General features: G+C 41.4%; 1 protein-coding gene across 7 annotated transcripts in view; it reads left to right on the top strand.

Annotated features, from left to right (window-relative positions):
• Nucleotides 1-25,663, top strand: part of LOC134226101 (host cell factor) — a 45,568-nt gene that overhangs the window by 16,883 nt on the left and 3,022 nt on the right. For 6 of the 7 annotated variants that reach the window (XM_062706652.1, XM_062706649.1, XM_062706650.1 and 3 more), the window contains exons 3-8: nucleotides 6,299-7,003; nucleotides 7,066-7,217; nucleotides 7,809-8,223; nucleotides 8,392-9,668; nucleotides 9,727-11,025; nucleotides 24,886-25,244. In XM_062706652.1, the coding sequence (XP_062562636.1) occupies nucleotides 6,299-7,003; nucleotides 7,066-7,217; nucleotides 7,809-8,223; nucleotides 8,392-9,668; nucleotides 9,727-11,025; nucleotides 24,886-25,244 (4,207 nt within the window). The remainder of the gene's footprint in view (nucleotides 1-6,298; nucleotides 7,004-7,065; nucleotides 7,218-7,808; nucleotides 8,224-8,391; nucleotides 9,669-9,726; nucleotides 11,026-24,885; nucleotides 25,245-25,663) is intronic. The other variant, XM_062706654.1, reaches the window with a different exon arrangement.

The following is a 25,663-nucleotide window of genomic DNA, read 5'->3' as shown; positions in this document are numbered from 1 at the left end:
TATTCTAGGAAAAAACGTGTAAATATAAATAACACTATACAAAAGATCATTGAATAAATATAATCTATTTTAAATATTTACCTCGACATTTGTTACTTCTTCGTTCCGGTTCAGAGCCGGAACAGCATCATAAGATGGTACCGCACCCGGAGCAGTTAGCAACTTTCCACCAGCCGTGGCTATGTATAAATCTCGTTCGTAATGAAAATGGAGCTGCAGTTTGATGGTCATGCAATAATTACTATCAATTCGAACACAATTTCTTAGATAACTTACGCTGCATAACCGGGAATTTACCGTCACGTTTTGATTAGGAGGTAGTCGACAGAATTCAACCCACTTTTTCCGTAACAAGCCGTCTTTGGGAAATCGGAAAAGCTGACGTTCTTCAATGAACTATCCTGTTTGTTTTCACAAAAAGATGCCGAACACTTTAATGGCATTTTTATTTAGAACCAATAAACGAATTTAAAAAAATCTTCTTTTAGATTCCAACGAAATGCCGTTCACCTGTTTGAATAAGTCACTCGAAGAACACTCTAATTTCCGCGTTGCCAAAATCATAACAATTATTTAGGTAGTTGACCGGGTAGCCAGATATACTTCTAATTCCTCCGCGTGTCTCTATATTTATCATCGTCTCTGCACACCACAACCCTCCGACCGAGTCTAAGGCTGATGACATACTGGGAGCGAAGAGAAGCGAAGCGAAGAGGTTGGTGATAAGCAAAGCGAAGTGAAGCGGCGATCAAAGCGAGCTATGACATACTGAAAGCGTTTTTCGGAGTGTTGATCTCGCAACAAATACAAGTGTAAAAAGATGGATTTCCTCAGATGTAGAATATTTTGCTTCTCCAAGCATATTAAGCACAAAGAGAAGAGTGTTGGGGAGATTTATAGAATGTCGCAATTGAAAACCGATTTTATGATGTGAGCGATAGATTATCACCACATACAAACAGACGTAGGGCGTAGCTATGGTAAAACTTTTTGGGCCATGTTTTATTCCTATTTTACGTTTGCTCCTATGGAAGATCCATTAATTACGTAACGGGAAATTTTCAACACGACCCCCCCCCCTACGTTACACTTTTTGTATGAAACATCTGAAAATTTTGTTTGAAAATTGAAAATCATCACACTTCGCCGACAACACCTCTCCCCCTTCAAGCGTTACGTAATTTATGGATGTTCTTCTTACAACATTTCTCTCCACTGAAGTTGATTTCTCGGGAGATACGCACATCATGGAAACAACTTACACAAAAATCGTTTTGTCTCGGCAACCTTTTTGAAAAACGGCGTAAACACACGCAAATCCCAAAAATCCGCAGAAAAAAGGGAAACCATTTCCCACCAATGGCCGGCAAAAAATTGGGACAACAATTTCCTTATCTATCGGATTGTTCCCGAAGTTTTAATATGCGGACATAAGCAAAAATTGCGCAAACCCGATTTTCGTTGAAGTTGAAGGGCTTTTCAAAATACACGGTACGTATCTCCCGCGTAAAAACCGACTCCAGTGTAAAATCAAATATCAAAGCGATTGAACACAACTATTTCATTCGGTTCAAACGCGCATCACAGACGCGTGAAAAATCTATCATTTGAAACTAATCCTAAATACGAGAACGATATTAAAATATCAAGTTCAATATCCATTTGTCTGTGGTAACAGCAAAATACGTGTTTTTTGTTTCAAAGTGTTTCTTAATATATGGACTGCACCAGAATATTCCCAATATTAATGAGTACCGCTACTATGAAATACATCATATACATGTAGCTAAAACCATACATATTTTAATGTTTTCAACCTTAACCAAATTAACAAAATAAACAATGTTGCTTTCGTCTCCCGCAATACTTTTCACCCACAGCCATTTTACACAACTGCGAACGAGGGTAAACTCAAATCAACAAACATACAGAAGTGATCCTTTGCGATCTCGCGCGGCAAAGCACTCTACGAACTGCTTCGCCTCTTTGGCTACCGCTTCTCGCCTCTTCTCATCGCTTCCACTATGACAGGTATAAGCGATTTCCATATATCGCTCATTGAGGTAGCTTTCACGCGGACGCTTCGCTTCCCTCTCAACTCTTCTAATCGCTTCTCTTCTCTCCCAGTATGGCATCAGCCTAACCGAAGGTACGTCGCGTCGTTGATTGTTCTCGCAGCGCGTCGAACGGGTTGGACTCCTGCGCAACATAGCAGAACTTGCATCCAAACGTGCCTGCTTCGCATTCGAAAGAGGATGATGTGAGGAAACGAAGAAAGCTGGCAACGCTCACGTTGGTTCTCCGCGCGCGGTGAACGAGTGAGCATACCAAGTAGGAAATTATTTCAATACTATTGTCATGGCGCAAGACTTTAAATTTGACTTCTGGCAGCGCTGCTGTTGGTTCTTTATCATGAATCGTACGACTGGCAAAAGCTTTCTGTGTGAAGTGGTGTGCTGTTATCCGTCGGAGAAACACATATTTAGGTGCAATGCGACTGTTACTGTAGGCCAAGCATGTGGCGTTGAGTTGATCTGTCTACGCAATATTTTATTTGGTTAGATATTACACCATCATTGGAAGTATTACGTGAAACTTTGTTTGAAAATTTTACTGGGTAATTATTTGCCCTAATAATTAATAGCTTAGAAATCAATTGTAAGGACATTAGTTTCCTACTTCTGAACTAAAAATGGTTACCTGTTCCATGAACAGGTAGAACGTATGGACGAGGCGCCTCTGAATGCATTACTTTTGAGAACTCGTTAACCAAGCATTATAAGGGTGAGAACTTCACTTGTTGTCATTTTTCATCGTTTCTGAATATCCATTTTTTGTCACGTCAATTTTGACATAATTCCGAGATATTTCTTGGTTTCTGATTGATTAACCCCTCTACGATGAACCACACAGCATGATATTGTCGGCGTAGCACCACATTAGAATTCGGACATCGGGACTTCCGAACCGAATTTTTTTCCGAAGTTTTATCTGTCAAACTAATTGATGCGTTGTTTAGCGCATCTTTAGGCGAATCCAGCACACTACTTCCTAAGTTGGGTAAGTTGCTAATCTGTATCTAGAGAAAAATTCACCTTCGTTATAAAAAGCTTCCTAACTTATTTTCTCTTAGAAGAACTTTCACTCAGTGGCGTTTCCCTAACCTCAATCTATCTGTGCACTGGACTTAAATTTAAGGAATACTAGATTTTGATTAGTTTAAACGACTCTGATAATTTTATTTTCCATTCGGACTGTCAAAATATCAAAATTTTCATTTTTTGGGTCAGTGCACAGGTAAAAAGTGAGGTCACGCGACGCTACTGCTTTCACTATAATTTCAGTAGCGATGACCGCATAAATCTTTATGTAAAATTCCGTAAAAATTTCGCCTTGAATTTGGGAAATAATTTTCGGAAGGTTTTTCTTAGGAATTTACCAAACAATATCTACAGGAATTCTCAAAAAGCTTTCTACCGGAATTCATGAAAAAATCCGCTTGTATTTGAAGGAGATTTTTTTATCAGGGATTCGCGGAGAAGTTTATATAGTAATTGACGTGCAGTTTCCGCGGAAATTCCTGAAAGACAGTAGGCATGTCTACAAAATATTCTGCTTCGAATTTATGGTATGAAAGAATTTCTGGAAGTTTTTGTACTGACATTTGCCATCGGATTTTTGTTGGAATTTCCGTTTGAACTCCTGGAGAAATATTTCACAAGGATTGAAGTATTTTCTGCACAATTTCTGAAAAAAAAACCCTAGAAATTTTCTAGTTAGAAATTTAGAGTTCCAAAGCAATTTCTGCTTCAATTTCAAGATTTTGGATCACATTTTACGAAACTTGAAACTTAGGAAACTTAGGTTTGGTAAAATTCATGTTATATATAAGTTAATGTTTTTAATGAAACCGAGATCAGGGTCTCGAAAAAAATGGCACATGGACTCTATATGTATTTAAATTTGTTTCAATTAAAAATGTTATTTTTATTTATTATAAATCGTATTTTAAAAATGTCATCATGATTTTGGATTCTTTAAGTTTTTGCCTTTCTCGTACAACGAAGTTGTAGCGAAAGGCTATCATTTCACTCCGAAAACGAACTTTTTATAGAAGCCTCTGAGACCCATAGTGTTATATACCAATCGACTCAACTCGACAAACTGAGCACATGTCTGTCTGTCCGTGTGTATGTATGTGTGTGCACAAAAGCTATAAAAAACATTAGACAACTTTTCGTATAGTAATCCTCAACCGATTTTCTCGCAACAAGTTTTATTCGACAGGGGACAAAGCCTTGTAAGGTTGGTGTCTTAACTAAATGCGAGAAAGGCACCACCAACGCTAGGTGGATTAATCTGGGTTTTTGCCTTTCTTGTACAACAAAGTTGCACCAGAAGGCTGTAATTTCACTCGGAGACCCATAGTGTTATATACCAATCGACTAAGCTCGAAAAACTGAGTAAATGTCCGTCTGTGTGTGTGTGTGTGGATGTGTGTAGCCCCGGGATTTTTTTTTGTTAAACGCGATTCATATAGAAGGACTTGACCGATTCGAGTGCAACTAGTTTCATTCGACGGAGAAACTTTCCTAGTTGGACACTATTGTTTTTGTTTGCTAATAACTCATTCGGTTTGAATAATATTTCTATTTTACTTTAAACAAATACGCTGTTTACGTGCACACTTTAAGTCATTAATCAATTTAGCCGTGACGCAATCCATTACTCTCATAGTTCAAGACAAAATTTTCAAAACGACTTATCTGTTTTTGAAAACAAAGATTCAAACGACGATTTGACGAATCTGATAGCTCTCCCACCCAAACCATCACCATCAACAGGTAGCGGAAACCTTCACCTACCTATTGGTGGTGTTAAAACTAATGCGATTGATTAAGTCTTTGCACTTAATGCAATCCTTGACCAGCTTTTCGATTGAGTCTGGTTTAAAACTCTGGTGAACACGAGAGAGAGGTACTCACACGCTTAAAATCAATAACACAGAGATGTGTTTGCTTCACACAAAACGGACCTAATGCAGAACATCACCTAGATGAGCGACAGTTACACAGGCACAAAAATGTCTCGTACGGTCGTGATAACGGTCTTTTTCAACATGTAAACGTTTGTACAGATTCCTTGTTTCATAAGGAACCAAATACTGTTGAAAATATTGAAATCCAAGCTTCAATAAAACCACACGAGCTATTTTTGTGGCTGTGTAACTGTCGCTCATCTAGGCGTTGTTCTGCATTAGGTCCGTTTTGTGTGAAGCAAACATATCTCTGTGTTATTGATTTTAAGCTTGCAGATAAAACATCTCGGTAGGTCAAGGAACGGTTATGCAGTCATGTCAGCGCCATGCAGTAGCGGTGTCATTGTCATTTACGACTTTAGTACCAAAAACTTCTTCTTCTCCTTCTTCTTCAGTGGCATTACATCCCCTACTGGGACATTGCCGCCTCGCAGCTTAATTAAGCACTTCCACAGTTATTAGCTTCGAGGTTTCTGAGCCAAGTTACCATTTGTGCATTCGTATATCATGAGGATAATACGATGATACTTTTATGCCCAAGGAAGTCGAGACAATTTCCAATCCGAAAATTGTCTAGACCGACACCGGGAATCACCCTCAGCATGGTTTTGCTTTGTAGCCGCTTATCTTACCGCACGGCTATGGAGGGCCAGCTAGTGGTTTGATAATCAGCGGATCATCTGCAAGAGGTCGTTTCAGCGATGGTTGGTGAGGGCGCCCTTCGAAAACAGTTGTGCAAGAATCACGTGGCAAATCAGATTATTCTGTAGCGACACCCTTTTGACTGCCCTTTCCTTTGCGTCTCTCGCATTCAAAATTGCATCTGGTTCATGCGGTTTTGCAAAGATCACTGCTTCATGCAGTCCTTCTTGAATAAGGAACAACTCCCATAGCATCTTCAGACTTCTGTACGCATGTTTTCAGTTCACTCATGCTTATATACTTCTTTGCGATCAGGGCCCATAACCCTCTGGAACTCAAAAAACATTACACTTTGCTTAACTAATCGATTTGGCTTATCATAAACCTATTTTATAATTTCCACCAATTATCCAAATGATGATCAATTCTCAGCCTTTTATTAGCATTCGGTTTGATTAGCTCCTTCTGTGAGGGCAGGTCGATCCTTGAGTGCGATGCATTGGACATCATAACGAGAGCGAACATTAAATCTGATAATATTCATTATGCTCAACGCCACACACTTGTTTTTTCTACATTAAGTAAAATCACAATTCTGTTTTGTATTTCACTCACCAGCTACCAACCAGTGGTACGTGCCGGCAACCAAGGGCGATGTGCCACCCGGATGTGCCGCGTACGGATTCGTTGTCGATGGAACCCGCATCCTGGTGTTCGGAGGCATGGTCGAGTACGGCAAGTACTCGAACGAGCTGTACGAACTCCAGGCCACCAAATGGGAGTGGAAAAAGCTGAAGCCGAAACCCCCAGAGTCCGGGTTGCCACCTTGCCGACGGTTAGGGCACAGCTTCACCCTGGTCGGAGACAAAATCTATCTGTTCGGTGGCCTCGCCAACGAAAGCGACGATCCGAAAAACAATATCCCCAAGTATTTGAACGATTTGTACATTTTGGAGATCAAGAACAACCAACTGCAGTGGGAGATACCGACGACCTTCGGGGAGAGTCCTCCGCCAAGAGAGTCGCACACGGCTGTTTCGTGGTACGACAAGCAACAGAAGAAGTACTGGCTGGTCATCTACGGTGGCATGTCCGGATGTCGGCTGGGCGACCTGTGGCTGCTCGATACGGATACAATGTCTTGGACCAGGCCGCGAACCAGTGGTCCGCTTCCGCTACCTCGATCTCTGCACAGCTCAACTCTCATCGGAAATCGAATGTACGTCTTTGGGGGATGGGTCCCATTGGTCATGGAAGACGTCAAAGCCGAAAAGCACGAAAAAGAATGGAAGTGCACCAATACGCTCGCATGCTTGAATCTCGGTAAGTCATGGGTCGGAGTGGAATGAATCTAAATTATAATCATTCTCATTTATTTTCAACAGAAACAATGAACTGGGAGGAGTTGGATCTGGACACGGAGGAGGATAACATGCCCCGGGCCCGTGCCGGACACTGCGCCGTAGGAATCCACACCCGGCTGTACATCTGGTCCGGACGCGATGGCTACAGGAAGGCCTGGAACAACCAGGTCAGGGTGAGCTCTGTTTTCTACAATTAAGTTATCGGTGTGAACGATTTCAATTGAAAACATCGAAAAATGCAACACTTTTATGCTTCATCGCTTATGTATACAAATGTTTATGCCTAGTACGATTAGGGCGGAAGCTTTTGATGTAGCATTTATTTCCAATTTGCACGCACCGGAAGCGGCTCGGATGTTCAGCATTCGTCATGAAAAATTATTCGAGGGGCCCTTTGAAAAAATGCTCAAGCAACTTTTGAATTGGAGTAAAATGTTATGCGTTGGGATATTCTCGAACGCGTAAAATTTTGTTCATCATACTTCATCCATGCTCTGATTTCATTCACTACGATATACTTTACCAAATTCACACTGATTCTTAATTTAGTTAAGAGCTCTTTCACTACCTAATTTAATGTTTTACGTTGGTTTTAAGTTTTTGCCTTGATTTTGTGTTCTTTCTAAATTTCTCTATGAAGTGCCGACATCTGTTGTTGCAGCTTCCTATCGTTGTAATTTTTAGGTTCTCTATGCTCTGTTATCAAAACGTTCAAATGTATTATTTGAAATATGAAACGTAACAACGCCATTCATTTCACACAGGTTTGTTGCAAAGATCTCTGGTACTTGGAAGTGGAACGACCGACAGCCGCTTCACGAGTTCAGTTGGTTCGTGCGTCGACCCATTCGCTGGAACTATGCTGGCCCTCGGTACCTTCAGCAGCGTGCTACATTCTGGAAGTTCAGAAAATACCGCAACCACCACCAACGCCGCCGGCGGCACCAGCACCCACCCCGGTTCCGAGCATCCTCCCGACGCCGGCTGCAGCTGCCGCGGCTTCTCCGGCCCATACGTCGGCACTTATTGCTGCAGCCCCAATTGTTGGTATTCCGCAACAGTCGCCGGTTGCAGTTGGCATTGCAGCCGGAGCTGCTGCCGCCGCAGGATCAATGTCTCCAGCAGCAGCTCAACTTCCGGCAGGGCTCACCAGTGGGGAACCGCTGTTACAGCAACCAAGTAAGTACATAAAAAAGATTAAAAAAAAAAAACGTAAAAAAATGTGATTGTTTCCGTATCTGAACTGAAGACAATATTTTTTGATCTTGATGCTATATTTCAAACTTTGGTAGAAATAACGACTGAATTGGATTCTTTTCAACATTTTCTTCTTATTTCCCCCTTCAGTCATCAAAACCCTTCCTGGACGAGCCGCGGCTTCACCAATTGCCGTATCACCATCGCCAGTCGTCGTCCACCCGTCGGCATCACCGCTGGCAGGCAGTGCCAGCCCCAACATCCTCCAGGCTGCTGCGCAAGCCATCAGCAGTCCGGTGCACAATCCGCCTGGATTGCAGTCGCCAACACCGGTTGCTGTGGCCACCATACCATCGTCGCCGGTGCACACCGTTACGTCGCCTCCTGTGCAGCGCATTGTTACCAAGGTACAAGCGGCCAAGCCACTGCAACAGCAGCAGCAGCCTCAACAGAAGACGGTGCTCACGCCAAGTTCTCCGATTCTCCAACAGCAACCCACGCAGATTATACAGACTCAAGTCCAGGGTCAACAGATCGTTCAGCAACAACAAGTCACTCAAATCACCCAGCAACAGCCGCAGACGATTCGTGTGGTCAGTGGCACGGGTGCTATTTCCAATGCTCAACAAATCACAACCGGGGCGGGAACCCCCATTCGGGTGCTCTCGTCGACCGGGCAACAAGTGCGAATCGCTACCCAACAGTCAATGGGTAATGTTAGTACTGCGACTGTTCAGCAAGTTGGTGGACAACAGACAGCCACGGTTCTACGGGGTCAGAATATTGTCACTGCAGGTGGGCAACTGCAACAGCAGCGTATAGTCAGTGCACCTGCTGGATCAACTACAACAACCGCTACATTAGGCGGCAAGCAAATTATTCTGCAGAAGCCTTTGACCATTGTAGGCGGAGCTGGTGGCGGTACTGCCACCGGTACGATCAACAACGCTGGCGGTGTGACTGTCAATCAACCCCAGATTGTTACTCTCGTCAAAACCAGTCAGGGAATGACGGTTCAAACCCTACCGAAAATGAACGTACTACAAAAAGGAACGGTGGCTGGAACCATTCAGCAACAGCAACAAATTGTCACATCTAACATTATTGGAAGTGGCGGTATTCAGCAAGCAACTGTCGGTGGACAGAAGACGGCAGTTATTGGAGGAAACGTTGTCAAATTGATGTCATCCACCGGAACGATAGGTGGCAAACAGATTCTGATGAAAAACCCGAACATTGTTCAGGTTGGCAAAGTGGCCACAAACGTTGCAGGTAAACCAACTTTGGTTATTACAAACAAGGCCGGGCAACAAATCCGAACCGGCAATCAGCAGGTTATCGTGGTAACGACTCCGCAGGGTATTCGTACCGTCAGTGGAACCGTTACCTCGTCAGCGAATAATTTCGTTTCGCTATCAACTTCCCAGGTAATTTTATTATTATTTAGTTGAAAAAATTTTGTAACGAATTTTGTAAAAATTTCAGATGATCAATACGATTTCGACTTCACGTGCCACGACCATCGGTGGTGCCACCGTGTTGCAAGCAGGTACAGCGGGAACTGCTGGCACAGCCAACATCGGCGGGCAGGCGATTAAACTTCGGGCTGTCCAAGGGGGAAAGCCAATTACTTTTACGGTTCCGGTTGGAGGTCTGCAGGCGGCAGGTCAAAAAATTAGTGGCACACAGATCATCAACATGCAGCAGAAATCTCTCACCATTGGTGGCAAGGCCGTCACTGTTCAGCTGGCTCCCTCGGCCGGAGGTCAAAAAACGGTTACCATCGTTCCGTCGTCGACGGCTGGCACTGCAGGAGGCATTGGAACAACTATGACCGGTGTTCATGGTCAGCAGAAGATCGTTATGCTACCATCGAAGGCCACCACTCGAATAGTTACGCAGCAGCAGTATCAACAGATCCAACTGCAACAACAGCAAGCGCAACTTCAACAGCAACAACAGCAGCAACAGCAAGAACAGGTTTCGAGGGACGCCGCATTTGCCGTTCTGGCTGCTGAAGCCGGCTTAATTGAGAATGATGGCGACCAGATTGAGCAGATGGATGGATGCTACGATCTGTTTCAATCGGACGATTCGGATGAGGAAGAGGAGCTTGCGGGTGCTCGAATCATGGAAGTCGACTTAACGGAAGGTGTATCCGAGAGTAAAAAGATGAAACTATGGCCAGGCGTTATCGAACAGCTGGATGGTTGCAACGACTTCCTATCTTCCGATGACGATGATGAAGATGTTGTAATGCAAGAACCATTACCGAGGGCATTGCCACGTTATGTACGGTTAGGGCTTTTTGGAGGCGCAGCAGCGATTGAAAGTCCGGATGGAGAATCGACGGAAGAACAAGACCCACTTGCTCAGAGTGAATCGACAGCGGAGGGTAACACTGCAGCTGCTGAAGGTACTGATGGTAACCACGATGTAGGCGTTATCGACCAGGATCAACCGATGGTGGGAAATTCTGCTTCATCGTCAGAGCTGCAGCAATTAACCAGTGATGGGGGAGTCACCTCCGCTGGGGGTTTCGATGATCAACCCCTTCTAGCTACTGGTGGTGCTTCGGGAGAAGATGCCGGTGAAGTTGGTTCCAGTCAAACGGCAAGTGGTGAGTTATCACAATCGGTGGAAGGTGATGGTGTCGATGCCAGCGAAGCGACAGCCACCAGCGCGGATGAATCGGCTGACGTGTCAATGCAGGATGTTGCACTCTTGGCAGGTAGCGGGGTTACCGAAGCAGAGCAAAGTGGGCTTCCGGAGACGACGGATAATGTGAGTTTTATTTGAATTTTAATTAATTGTTTAAATATGAGAAGTATTATTTCATTATTTCGGTTTACCGACATAGTCCTAATATATTACAGTACCAAAATACATATTTTTGTTATTTTAAATATGGAAACCAAACCGGAAATAGCATTTTGGTAGGGGGAAGATCTATTTGGGCAGCATCCCTATCTCGTCCACTATGTTTATTACCTATTCGCACACCAAACTAATTACTACATGTTTTAGTACCTATATGATTAGTATATGTAGATTTATGATGTAGGTATTAAATTCATTTTAATTTAGTTGATATGCGGTTAAGTAACACAGCCCGTTGATAGCATAGAATATACTGCTAAAGTTGATCTTGATTTCTTAGCAGGGTTCGTATCGCTCACTCAATCTCAGGAGCACAGGATGCTCCCTCACGAAAAAATCGCTTTTCGGGAAAGAAAAACAGCCTGGAGAGTGATAAACATTTTTCGCTCACTTCGATTGCCGCCAAACGTTGGTTTGCTCTTTTTCTTTCATATTCGAGTCTTTTCGTGGCATCTTCAATGCAAATAGCTCATGTAGAACAAAAATAACCTAATGCTTTCATACAGATAGCGTGGTGGTGTGGCTAGAGTAAGCGCATCACTGCGGCTATTATTGTTACTATTCTGGGTTCGAATCCCGGCGCGGCCATACAATTTTGTATTTGTTCTGCGATAATTCTCGCGAAAAATGAGTGAGTGGGTGAAAGTGATGAAACAAAAAGGATTTTTATCTAATAGGCAAGATTTTCGTTTATCATCCAAGGGAAAATTGTAGAGAAATATTGATAGGTGAAAGATGATCCTCAACATAAACAACGAAAAAAGATTCTCCCTTGGCCCAAGAAAAGCTTGCTTTGGTCTCATTGAAACGAAAAGTTGAAACCCTGTTTCTGAGTCAACAGTGTCGGAGCAACATCACAAGCCGAGTAGGTCATTTGGCCGAATAAGTCGTTCAGCCTTAATGGCCGTTTGGCAAAAAGGACCACTGGGAATAGTGAGAAGTGAGGAATACCCGAGCAAAGCCTGAGAGCAAATTGATAACTTATTTTGATGTTATGAAATAGTTGATTATGATAACTTAATTTGATATCGGTTAAAATAACAAAACGTATAGCAGAAAAATCTTACTATGACATCAAATCGAAAACTATTACTGCTATCGATGAGAGCAAATCGAAAACTAATTTTGATATTGGTTTCCGATAACAAAATAAGTTCACAGTCAGATGTCATATCACGCAATTTAGAAATCTACAGCAAAATGAAATCAAAATATGCAATCCATCATGATGATTTCATTTTAAAAACGAACATAAATTATGATTTCAATTTGATGTCGAAATCAAAATATGATTTCTATATGCTCTCATTATGTTTTCAGACTTTGCTCGGGTAAGCTGTACGAGTGAGGACTCTCGCTTCTAACTTCGCACTTTCCACTTCTCACAGTGAGGAATGAGAAGTAGGAAGTTGAACGCCTCATTTTTGTGAGAAATAATAAGTGCACGGTTAGAAGCAAGTACCTAATGTTAGGTACTTTTTAATCAAATCGGGAGTTTAGTGTAAGAACACAAAATTAAGCAATTTTTTCCTAAAATTAAGTAAAATTCACTTAATATTAAGTAAAATATACTTAATTTTAAATAGAAACTAACCAAAAGTTAGGTAAATTTTACACAACTTTTGTAAACTTGAGATTACTTAACTTTAGGTTCCCACACCCACGGGCCCTCCTTAGCCGTGCGGTAAGACGCGCAGCTACAAAGCAAGACCATGCTGAGGGTGGCTGGGTTCGATTCCCGGTGCTGGTCGAGGCAATTTTCGGATTGGAAATTGTATCGACTTCCCTGGGCCTAAAAGTATCATCGTGTTAGACTCATGATGTACGAATGCAAAAATGGTAACCTGGCTAAGAAACCTCGCAGTTGATAACTGTGGAAGTGCTAAATGAACACTAAGCTGCGAGGCGGCTCTGTCCCAGTGTGGGGATGTAATGCCAATAAAAAGAAGAAGGTTCCCACACGATTGTGCCACGTTTGGCCTAATGTCGTTTGGCATAAGGTCGTTTGGCCTAAAGTCATTTGGCCTAATGGTCGATTGGCCTAATGGTCGTTTGGCATAATAGGTACCGTGCTGTGCCCTTATTCCGTTCACCTAAGACAATGCGCTATGTCTAAAAGCTCTAAAAAATAGCCGTTTAGTATTTTGAAGCTGCAATTTCGCTACATAGTGTCATTTTCTATATACAATTGAAAATAAAATATGTTGGGATGCATTCATAGACTTAGGCTCTAGTAGTGAAAACAAAATTGACCAATCATGTGGCCCTAATTCCAATCATCTGAAATGGCATTGTTCCTAATTCCGTTCATTCGTGTTCCTAATTCCAATCACCCGAAAAACATTTGATTTCTTGGAGATGCTAATAACAGGCATCATTTTTCGCACAAATCCACCTTTTCATTTATTATAATATTGCAAAGAAAAAGCTTAAAATGTATTTAATTTCCTTCCAAATTTAAAATACAATGAATTATATTTTCTTAGTATAGCCAAGTTGACTGTTTTTTTCGTTTGTTTCACTTACCATTCGAGATATATTCAACATGAACATTGATGCTAGCCGCCCAGTTGCATGAGGTACCACAGAAAAGGACAGATACGATACCTTACCGGAGTTTTTCACCTTATCCTCAACCGAGTCCTCAACGTAATTTTGACTAGAGCCTGGATACTAGGCCTTTAATTCTGACCTGAACCTTCCAAAACAATGTCTCTGTTTGTTTGGAATTGTTTGTACCACTGTTTCGTTCAAATTGGATATTCTTTAAAGTTCCGGTTCTTTAAAGTACCGGATAACCCTACTTCTACGAAGTGTTCACGGATTTCGGTAAAACATAACCTTATTTGCAGTTCAGAGAGGGCAGTGTTTTTTTTATAAAAAGAAACTTCCGGATAAAGCTTTTAAAAAACTGTTCGTATTCTCCGGAAACCCTTTCTTAACATTGTCCAGCATTTACTTTATAAATTATCATTAAATCATTAACTGAAAAAACTGTACTTTTCCGGCACGAGTTGAAAAAGGTCCCATATTTTTTTCGAGTAGAGTCGTTAACGGAATTCCTTTCGGTCTGCCTGCTTGCGGGATAGAATTTCAAATGTTCACCATTCATATGGCTTAATGTACGATGTGCCTTTTCTTGCTCATAAATTAAATTCTCAAACACGGAATTTTCGGAATCCATCCTCCAAACCCAATGAACGGAATAAGGAACGAGTAGATTTAGTTGTACCCTTATTCCGGTCAAGATATTTTTCACTTTTCAGCATTTCTTACCGGGAAAATACAGGCAACAATTTGGTAATAAGCTATAATGTTACCAGTTTCGTCTTGTTATGCTGCTGTATTTGAAATCCACGGCAAATTTTCACTTAAAAATGCTTAAATATTATGACAGACGTTCTTAGCAAGTGAGTTAATAAAAACAGTCAAAATGGCGCTCGTAGTGACGACCAACAAATTTTGTTTAAATTTTCACTATTAATCGCTAAAAATGACGCTGGTTTTTATTTCATTTCATGCATACATAACCATAGAAAAGTACAAGGATATTTTTCTGTTGTTTTTAGACAAAAACTCTTTATTATTTATAACTAGCGAAAGAAACCCAGCTTTGCCCGGGTGTTGCAAATGTCACAATGAACTATTTGCAGCACCGCACTCTAGATCAATTTCCGTACGTTTGTTTTGTTTTCCTCAACAGCTGACCCAAAATTGTATTCTAATGATTTTTTTACATTTCCCCGTTAAATTCATCAACCTTTTGCATATACAAACCTTGCGGATCCCAAAACGAATCGATTAGGGAAAAAATCTTGCAAATCGGTCAACCCGTTCGCGAGTTAAATAGTCAGGAAGGAAATCTCAACTCATTTTTATTATATAGATTTTGTCTTGCATGAACGGAATTAGGCGCTGATTGGAATAAGGGCACAGCACGGTACATATAGGCGTAAACGGTTGAAATATATTGTTATATGAAATTCTTTTTGTAGGTGCAAAATAAAGCCATGTGCATGTGATCAAAAAGCGTAATACAAACTAACGTTAAAATATTGCAAATCACTTTTATAATACAATAAACAATATAACTTGAAAGAACTGATCATGCTTCAAAGAAGGCATCAACATTTTTGGAAAATGCTTATCATATGCAATTCCAAAGCAACATGCAGTAAATTTAGAAAGAACAGCTCATGCTTTAAAGAAGGTGTCGTCAACCATATTGTAAAGACTGTATGTTACCTATACAATGTCAAAACTCAGACCCCATTCGATTTTGGCATCACGTTCGAAACATTTATGTTGCCAAAATCGAATGGTTTTTGTTTTCTTATGATACTTTAACATTTCTTCACTATTTGTGACGCTAGACACACTGTGACCTTTTTTTTACATTAAGATACTGATTTTTCTTATATTTATGTTGTAAAAATATGTTGGTTTTTCTCAAAATTGAGCCCACAGAATTTTATTTCGAAATGAAAAGTGAAATGAAACCCAATTTTAATCATCTTTTTTGAAGAAAGTGAGTTTCCAATCAAAACATCAAGAACTGTACTGCCGTGAATCGCATGTCTGTCCCATCTTTACTGGGTTTCCTACACTGCCAAAAATATCTATATAAGATATATGTGTCACCGTTATAAATTTTTGCAATGGCTCCACCCACCCTAATATAATCGATATAGAACCACACATAAATTAAATAATTGCTAATTCGAGACCACACATAAAGTTTATTTGCATATATATTTTATTAGTAGTTCGCGTGGAGAATAGTTATGTGTGCGCTGATATACATCATAAGTTAAATCTATGGATTTTTGCCAATAAATATGTGTGGATTTTTAGTAGTGTATTCATATGGGAAAAATATGCGATTCACGGCAGTGTACTTCAGACAATATTCGGCTAAAATTGTGAACGGCCAAATAAAGTGAACCCAAACTTTTGGCCTATACAATGTCATTCTATGCACTTGAGTAAACATTTTGATTTTGATTTTAATTTTTTTTTCCGCCTAAAAATTATCAACGTCCCTCAAAGATGATTAAAATTGGGTTCCATCTCATTTTTCATTTTGAAATTTTATGGGCTCAATTTAGATAAAAATCAACATATTTTTACAACATAATAATAAGACAAATGAGTATCTTAATGTAATATTTTAGTACATAAAAAATTAGAAATTATTAGTTTCAAATACTTACGGTGTAAGATCTACTCAAATTCTTCGTATCGAGCTAACCAAGGATGTTAACGATCATTCAGTAATTTGCGTTCGATCATTTAGTAGTTTGTCAATAACACTCTCCAGAAGCTGAATTTCAAATATCTTATATGGTGGACTTCTAGTACGAAGGTTTTTCTACAACTCTGCCTAATGGTTCGTTGTTTGAATTCCACTAGTAACGGAGTTATAGCGATAGTTACAGTAACTTAGACTAAATGATAACAAAATTCCAATCATTTAGTTTGAGTTACTGCAACTAGCGCTCTAACTTCGTAATTAGTTGAATTCTAATAACGAACCATTAGGCAAAGTTGTAGAAAAACCTTCGCACTAGAAGTCCACCATACAACATATTTTGAAATTCAGCTTCTGGAATGTGTTATTGACAAACTACTAAATGATCGAACGCAATTTACTGAATGATCGTTAACATCCTTGGAGCTAACAATACCCGAAATCGGATGTACGACGGCAAAAATACGACCAAAAACTTTTGCCTATATTTTTTAGTATGTGACTGACGATGATTATCGGATGATGTTGTTATGGGATCAGTACAAAAGGCCGAATCACAAAAGGCCGAACCACAGAAGGCCGAATCACAAAAGGCCGAAAATGTTCTAGCATACCACAAAAGGCCGAAAACCCAGAAGGCCGAACCACGAAAGGCCGAATGATACAAAAGGCCGAATCTCAAAAGGCCGAATCTCAAAAGGCCGAATAACACAAAAGACCGAATCATTACAAAAAGTTTCAATCTTTCAATTAAGAGAACTTGGAATATTGACAAATTTACGTTTACTTATATTATGCTGCCCTATTAAGAAAAACTTGTCCACGTGTTTTGCAACTACTAGCAGCAATCTTAATTCTTAATCAATCTTATTCAGTTGAGGTATTTAACGTCAGTTCAACGTCGAAGCTCAATCTTTCAATTGAAAGAAGTTGTATGACGGTGTTTACAGAGTCAATTTGATTCCTTATATATTGCATAATAGATCAATCTTCATTGCAGTAATGAAAGCATGAACATACGGATAAATATTATCACTTTAAAGTAACGGAGTAATCCAAGAGCTCTCTTTTTTCTTCCTTTGCTGACGTAGTAATCATTATCAGTAGTATTGGGAAAAGTTAAATTCCCAAATCTAATGCAAGAGCCCGAGTTAAATTCCACCGGATTCATGGCTCACAGAATCGAATTGCCGATTTGCATCAATGTAGGAGTTGTGCGCTTCATGATGCATGGTTGAGCATTGTGCTAATGATGCGCACTACTCATGATCTAATTGCGACATCAGAAGCTAAACAAAAAAATTTTTTTTTCAATTATGCTTTTGACCAAAAGCTGTATAACTTGCAGTAACGCGGTGTTCCTCAATGCATATCATTTTCTCCCAATTTAAAAGAAACTGACTTCACAAGACTTCACTGAGAAATCACAAAATAATCCGCATATTCTAAATTATATTAAGTATTTGAATAAAAAAAAGTCTGAATAAAATCGACAGACCAACAAAGTGGACCGGAGCGAGCGCGCGCGCTCCGGTCCACTTTGTTGGTCTGCCGATTTTATTCGGCCTTTTGTGGTTTCGGCCTTTTGTGATTCGGCCTTATGTGATTTCGGCCTTTTGTGGTTTCGGCCTTTTGTGCATTCGGCCTTTTTTGCTTTCGGCCTTTTGTAATTCGGCCATTCGTGATTCGGCCTTTTGTGATTCGGCCTTTCGTAGTAGACCCGTTGTTATACACCAATAATAGTAATGTGTATTTCCAAAAGTAGCATTAAATAAAATATTAATAAGAAAATTATTTTGAGCTTTTTAGTGTAATGTTTTCACCTGTCATAAGACGAGTTTATACAATCCCATTGAATTCCACCACTTAATTGTATCTTGACAGATACGTATTTCGACCTCAAAAGTAAGGCCGTCTTCAGTGTCTCGTACTTGACTCGACTTCAGTCGAGTCGAGTCACATAGAGATCGCAGTAGCTACCGTACGAGACCGCTTACCGGACGTTACGATTAAAAGGCACACTAAACGAAAAATTTAATTTGTTCCCGTTAACGGCAACAAGACTCGGTTTCCGAGAATTTAAACAAACGCGCCCAAAATACGTTGTATTTATTTTATTAGAATTGTATGTTTTTCAGGATTTTTTTTACGGATTGCACCAGTCTCCCAACTACCACCCATGTGCGGACTACTCGGCGGTAGGAAGGTCCACTTCGTATGCGTAGTGATGAACTCCTGCATCAGTAAATCTTGATCAAGAGATTGAAGCGCTTCAGTCAGCTCGCGATTTGCACCGATGAAGTTCGTTCCCCTGTCACTAAACAGTTCTAAGGTTGTTCCTCGCCAGCACATAAAGTTCCGCAGAGCCATGATACACGAACTTGTGGTGAGGGAGTGCGCAATTTCAATGTGAATGGCACGTACCACCAGGCATGTTATCAATACGCCCCACCTTTTCTCGATCCGCCTACCCACAACGACTTGAATTGGACCGAAGTAATCGATCCCAACGTAAGAGAATGGACGAGAATAAGCTGCAAGACGAGCCAGCGGAAGATCAGCCATTGCGGGTGGTTGCGGTTGAGCTCGAATGTTTTTGCAGTATTGGCACAGTCTTCGTACTTTGTTGCATAAACTTCGTAGTTTCGGGATCCGATATATCTGACGTAGTTCGTTGACAATCGTTTCTTGGTTGAGGTGGTGATAGCGTTCGTGGGTGAACCGTATGATTAGCGAGGTTATCGGATGTTCCCTTGGCAGAATAATGGTGTGGACAGCGTCGTGATCAACGAACTGGCAACCAGCTGCTCGTCCTTCATGCGAAGCACTCCGTGGTCATCAAGATACGGCGAGAGCTTGTAAAGAGAACTACTTCTGGGAATTGTAGCCGTTTTCTTACCTCCAGATTCCTTAGACTTTCGCAGCAAAGCTACTTCCTCGCTATACGCATCCAGCTGAACTTGACGGTAAATGTATCGTTCTGCTTCGATCAACTCTGTCTGTTGGAGGATTCCGGTAAATCGTGTTCTCTGCTGTAATCTTGCTCGCAGGTTTCTCATGAATCGGAGTACATATGCGATAATCCGGAGAAGCCTGCGCCAGTTAGAATAATTGGTGAAATTGAGAATTGGTTCACGAATGGTATGGACGTTGATCGTAGCTACCATTTCAGTCACAGAACAGATAGACAACATAGAACAAATTACCGTTTTCAAAATCAACTCACCGTGTATCAACAGTACTAACAACCGACGAACGGGAGGGCCCGTGTTCTCAAGGTGAAAGAAAACGACAGAAAAGCATGCGCTGCTGTTTTGTCTCATGCTCGTTGTTCAGTAAAGCTTGACTTCCACCAGTAGGTTCGCTGGTGTTCCAAAATCGAAGATGAACCACATTTCAAAGCAATGATGCATATATGTTATGGGTTGTATGTCAATGCCCAGAATACCAATCCCCAGAATCAGTTCCCCAGAATGGTATTTCCCAGAATTCCGTTTCCCAGAACGACCAATTCTCCAGAATGATATTCCCCAGAATGCACCATTTCCCCGAAAAGAAATCCCCAGAATGACCCATTCCCCAGAAACCAAAAACCCAGAATGACCCGTTCCCCAGAAAAAGGTATCAGTCTAAGAAACTATGTTTTTCGCTGTCATTTCTATAAATTAAAAATACTAGATACTATATTCCTATGCAAAAATACTTATATTAAAGTACGAATTTGCCCGGAATAAGGCAAAACGACATATGCTGCCTTATTTTCAGCACGCATTTGCCCGGAATGGAGCCCATTTGATATTTTTGTTAGGGCTCACATATAATACGAAGGAGCATATAATCCATTATACTCGTTGTTCATATTGGGGGAAGCCCATATGGCATAATGCCGTTTGGCATAAAGCCGTTTGGGTTTGGCATAATGACCATTTGGCATAATCGTTGAAAAGAGTATGAAATGCAATGGGTCGTAAGAATATATGATTTCCATTTTTAGAAGTATGTATTTACCTGGAATAAGACAAAAGAGTAGATGACTCCTTTAAAAGTATGCGTTTGCCCGGAAAAAAAAAACAAGGAGATAACTATTTCTTCAAAAGTATGCATTTGCCCGGAAAAGGTAAAAGAGTAAATCACTCATTTTTTTAAAGTACGCATTTGCCCGGGATAATGCAAAAGAGTAGATGACTCCTTCTTTAAAAGTATGCATTTGCCCGGAATAAGGCAAAAGAGTAGATGACTCCTTCTTTAAAAGTACGCATTTGCCCGGGATGAAGCAATTACGAAGTATTTAGTCCAAGCTAGGAAATGGTGTATTCTGGGGTATGGTATTCTGGGGATAAGGACATTCTGGGGAATGTATTTCGGGGGATAGAGGCATTCTGGGGAATGTCTTTCTGGGGATTGTGGTATTCTGGGGAATGGTTTTCTGGGGAGTAGTGCATTCAGGGGCATTAATTTCTGGGGAATCACTTTCTGGGCAATGGGTTTCTGGGATATGACATACAATCATGTTATGTGGTTTCAGTGGTAGTTTCACCATGAATGGACGGTTGAACTGGCCAGGCACTCTTCTGCTGCCACATGAATTCCGGTCCTCTAAACCATCTGCTGGATGGCGAGAGATCAGGTATTTTCTTCCATTTTGTACCTTCGTCGGCCACGTTCGTTTTTGTTGGAACCCACATCCACTCTGATAGCTCGGTATCTTCTAAAATTTCTCCAACCCTGGCAGCAACAAACTTGCTGTATCGTCTGTGATCCGCACGTATCCAGCAGAGAACGTCCCTTGAATCGGTCCAGAAGAACCTTTTTTGCACAGGTACACGATGAGTTTCTCCTACAGACTTCTCAAGACGGGTTCCAATCACTGCACCCTGGAGTTCCAGTCGTGGAATTGAGACGTACTTCAGTGGCGCGACTCGGGTCTTAGCCGTAACGAACGTACACTCTACAGAGTGGTTTTCTTCGAACTGGAGATATGCGACTGCTGCGTAATCTTTCTCGCTGGCATCGACAAAGACATGCAGCTGAACTTCGTTAGTCACGGTTGACGATGAGGTCATCTTACGGTAGCATCGAGGAATGCAAACTGTCTCAACTTCAAGCAGTACGTTAAGCCAAATTCTCCATTTCTCCAGTAGCTGATCGCCTATCTGTTCATCCCAATTAATTTTTGAACGCCAAATTTCTTAGAGCAGAACCTTTAAGTACATCAGTACATGCGCCAGGAAGCCGAGCGTGTCGTAGACTGACATTAAAACCCGTAGAACTTCCCGCTTTGTGGGGACTTGCTCTCCGGATAACAGCTTCTGTTGGCACCGTTTTGGAATCTTGAAAGTAAATGTGTCACCGATAGTGTCCCACCACATTCCAAGGACCTTTTCGGTCGCCAAGTCTCCATACATGTTCATATACATTTGGGGTGTCCTCTGCTCGCCCATAGAATCAAGAACCTTTTTGGAGTTAGACAGCCATCCTCAGATCTCGAATCCGCCCTCTGCGTATATGTAACAAATATCCTATGCGAGTTTCACGACTTCTGTCTCGGATTCGACACTGTCGAGCATATCGTCCACGTATGTTCTTTTGCATATCGCCGCCACCGCTTCTGGATACTGGTCTTTGAACCGAGCTGCGTTCAGGTTCTTGACGTACTGTGCAAGCTGCTCTCCAAGTAGTGGTGCAATCCGTAAAAAAAATCCTGAAAAACATACAAGTCTAATAAAATGAATACAACGTATTTTGGTCGCGTTCGTTTAAATTCTCGGAAACCGAGTCTTGTTGCCGTTAACGGGAACAAGGTGTTTTTTTTTGTTCCGCCTCCTTACTGGCCTTCAGCAGGGACCTCCATTCCTGCTTTGCCTTTACAATGGTGTTGCAGAGGGTTATCACAAACATCTTTAGATCCCTGCTGTGCGTGTTCAGAACCAGATCAGCTCTAGTCAGGGATTATCATTTGAGCCTACTCCCATCTAGTTGGCAAAACTGGGTGGCGGGATTGGACGGCGTGCTACAAGACCCGCCACGGGTTTATGGGACAGCCTAGTCATTAGCCCACTCGCCGTTTCAGGTTGGTGTCACCCGCCTTTACTAAGGAGCCCTCGCATCCAAAATATAGCAATAACCAAAGCAAAATCCATTAACGCGCGCTGCCATAATCATAATTGAGACTTAACTGGCATCAATCTCAATGCGCTTTTCAGCGCTCCCGTCGTGGGACGTCATATTGTCATCTTCAAGTGGCGAGATGCAAGAAGATTGGCATCAGTTGCTTCGGGGGAGCAGTTTAATTCTCCGTCTGCCAACGGAATTCTGGAGGAGGGATTAATACTTTGAGGGAATCTACGATGAATGTCGCATCCGACGGCTTGCATCCAGTCGGCCGAAAAAGTCGCAGTGTGCCGAATATTGCAGAATAGTCTAAACAATATTTGCTTGGAAAGCTTTTGATCGACCCCAGAAGCTTTGTTGGATTTACATTTAATGCTCGGATGGCTTCTTCCATCTCCTGCAGTGATAAGACTTTGGAGTCGACACTGGTCATGCCGAGATGTTTGGTTGCGGGTTTCGAAACTGGAAAAGTTGTTCGAAGTGCTCGAAACAATGTGTCAGCTCATTCCGATTCCGCGTCTTTCAATGACCTCGGATTCATCATTTGTCCAATCAGCCGTTATGAGATGTCGTAGACGAGACGAATATCGCCAGTTGTTGCGGTTTTCTCATAAGTCAGCGCTCGTTTGTACTGTCTGCAACAACGTTTTACTGGGCGTATTTGGTTGCGGGTTTTGTTTATTGTTCCATATGCTTTTCAATCTTTTGCGGTACGTATCCCCACGTAAACTAGAGATGGGCGGAGCGCTCAGGAGCTGTTCCAAAGATTCGCTTCCCTACATTGAGCTGATGAGCCATGGATCTTTTTTAAAGAAGCCCAGCTCAGCAGCTCACTTTAAATTGATTAAATCATTGTCAAACACGCGCCTAGAGAAGCTCCCTCGAGTACGCGCGCTGTTGTATTTTGTACAGCACAAACGAAAATACCACGCTCGCGGTACACGACACAAGCGAGCTTGTAATGAGCATTTTAGTCCAGTACCGCGCACGTGCTGATCGTCTATTATTTGCACCTCAAGCACCATCAAGCCAAGCGACAGCACCATCTAGCCAAGCAACAGAAATCATTTCTGCTGCAGAGAGGAATAAGAAACACACAAGCAAAAATAATCTAGCTTGCCGCCTATTTCTTAACCCATACCCACATACTCGGCGCTACGAACGGACACACAAAAGATACCTAGTCGTGCGGTAGCGAACGAACCGTACCAAGCAAAAGATCCGAACAACTCTCAGTTCCGCTCATGTCGTCGTCCAGCTCGAAATTGCTGTGACATGGAAGCGAGAGCTGCGCCACCAGCTCAGATCCGTGCGACACGGATCTCGATCCGGATCAGTCGCGACCGATGCTAGCGAGCGAACCGTGTGGTTCAAACGAACCGAACTGGGAGCTGTGTCTTGCACGGAGCGGATCTTTTACTTGCGACGGGTTTTCCCGCCAGCATACTGCTACATGTGCACTCGGTTTGTTTGTAGCACCGTGCTCTGTATTTTATTTACTCTCTTGTTTTTATTTCTCTCGCATTTCGGGAACCAATATAGATGAATGGGCTCGCTTGTATGAAAATGTCAACTACGCATGGTTAGAAGGGTTAGAAGCGCGCGCAAACAAGGCATTGATTTACTGCACCCAGTATGAAGAGAAAACTTATGACACGTGATATGGTTCATATACATATCAGAGACTAGGGACTGAATTATTCAAATTAATGATTTGAGAAACGTTATCAACGTTATCAATTAGAATTATGAATAGAAAATAATGTTGAGTTAGTTTTTGTATAGAAATAAATGTGATGGTTCTAAATGAATTCTTAGACTTCAAAACTAGACGGTTAGAAAAAGCGTAATAAATGTTATTAGTTTAAAATTGTCGGTTTTTCAATAGAAATTATTACCTCACTGTTGCTTAACATTTTAAAGATTTCAAAGTGAGGTAAATAGATGAATGATGAATGAAAGAATATATTTTTTTAAATTTTTGAACAATAATTAAAATGATAATATTAACAATTATGTTTTAAATATATGTAGCATTAAAGAACTGAAGAGCTGATCCAAGGAGCTGACTCTTTTCAATGAGCTGAACGGATCAGATCCGCTCACTGCAATGAGCTGTTTTGCCCATCTCTAACGTAAACCCCGATTTCTGTGAGTTCAACAAAAAAGAGAATAAATGTAATGCCTCTGGTTTCTGCAACAGTCTCGACAAAAAAATCCTCAATCTCAATACGTTTTTACGATATTTGATTCAACATTCAACAAACATACCAATAGTGCCAAGAATGAGTACTTTGTTACTTTAAATCACAAGTTTGTCCCTTTCCCAATTTAAATCTACTTGAATAAACAGCAATCCTCAATATTCAGAGTCTAACCTTTATTTTTTCGTTCTTCAACAGACGTCGTTTGGCGATCAACCAGACAGCAGCGCAATGTCGTCAACTCATGAGCCGTCTAAAGACGCCCTTACGGGCGCCGTAGCTGGCAGTTCCGACGAAACAACACCCACAACGGCAATTTTGAGTGCGGATTCAATCACGGCATCCAGTCTGCCCGCATCCGGTTCAACGATCCAATTGTTGAACGCCGATGGAACGTCAACGACCGCCACCACGATGGTCGTCAGTGTGAACAGTGCTCCCACGGCGTCGGAAACCGAAGCGGCCAACATTCTCACCACCATTAAAAGCGGGGAGTTGCTTTCGTTGCAGAATGCTGACCTGCTCGCCGCTGCCGGTTCCGGTGGCGATAATATTATGTGAGTGTAAAATTGAGTTCAGTTTCATATTGTGCCCCAATTGACCTTTCCCCCGTAAAAACACTTATTCGCACAATCAATCTTTTAATTTATTTAAAACAGTTAAAAAACACGTCAATAAAACTTAAAAAAAAATGATTTTAACCAGCATTATGCGGATTCTTCAGAGCCTTCAGAAATATGTGCTATGGAATGTTGACTATGAATAAGTCAAAGATTTTACTGACGCAATAAAACGAGATACATTTTTTGACGGGAAAGGTCAATTAGACTGGGGCAAATGTTTTTTTATACCTTGTGTCTTCACTCCCCACAAAAATTTGCAAAAAATATGTTTTTCTTGGAAATTCATAGATTTATTTAGAAAATATTCATCTGATAATGGAATATTTTTTATTTGGAAATTAATATGTTTCCGG

Source organism: Armigeres subalbatus, chromosome 3 (genome assembly GCF_024139115.2).
Source record: "Armigeres subalbatus isolate Guangzhou_Male chromosome 3, GZ_Asu_2, whole genome shotgun sequence".
Taxonomy (NCBI): Eukaryota; Metazoa; Arthropoda; class Insecta; order Diptera; family Culicidae; genus Armigeres; species Armigeres subalbatus.
This window is presented reverse-complemented; position numbering and strand designations above follow the sequence as displayed.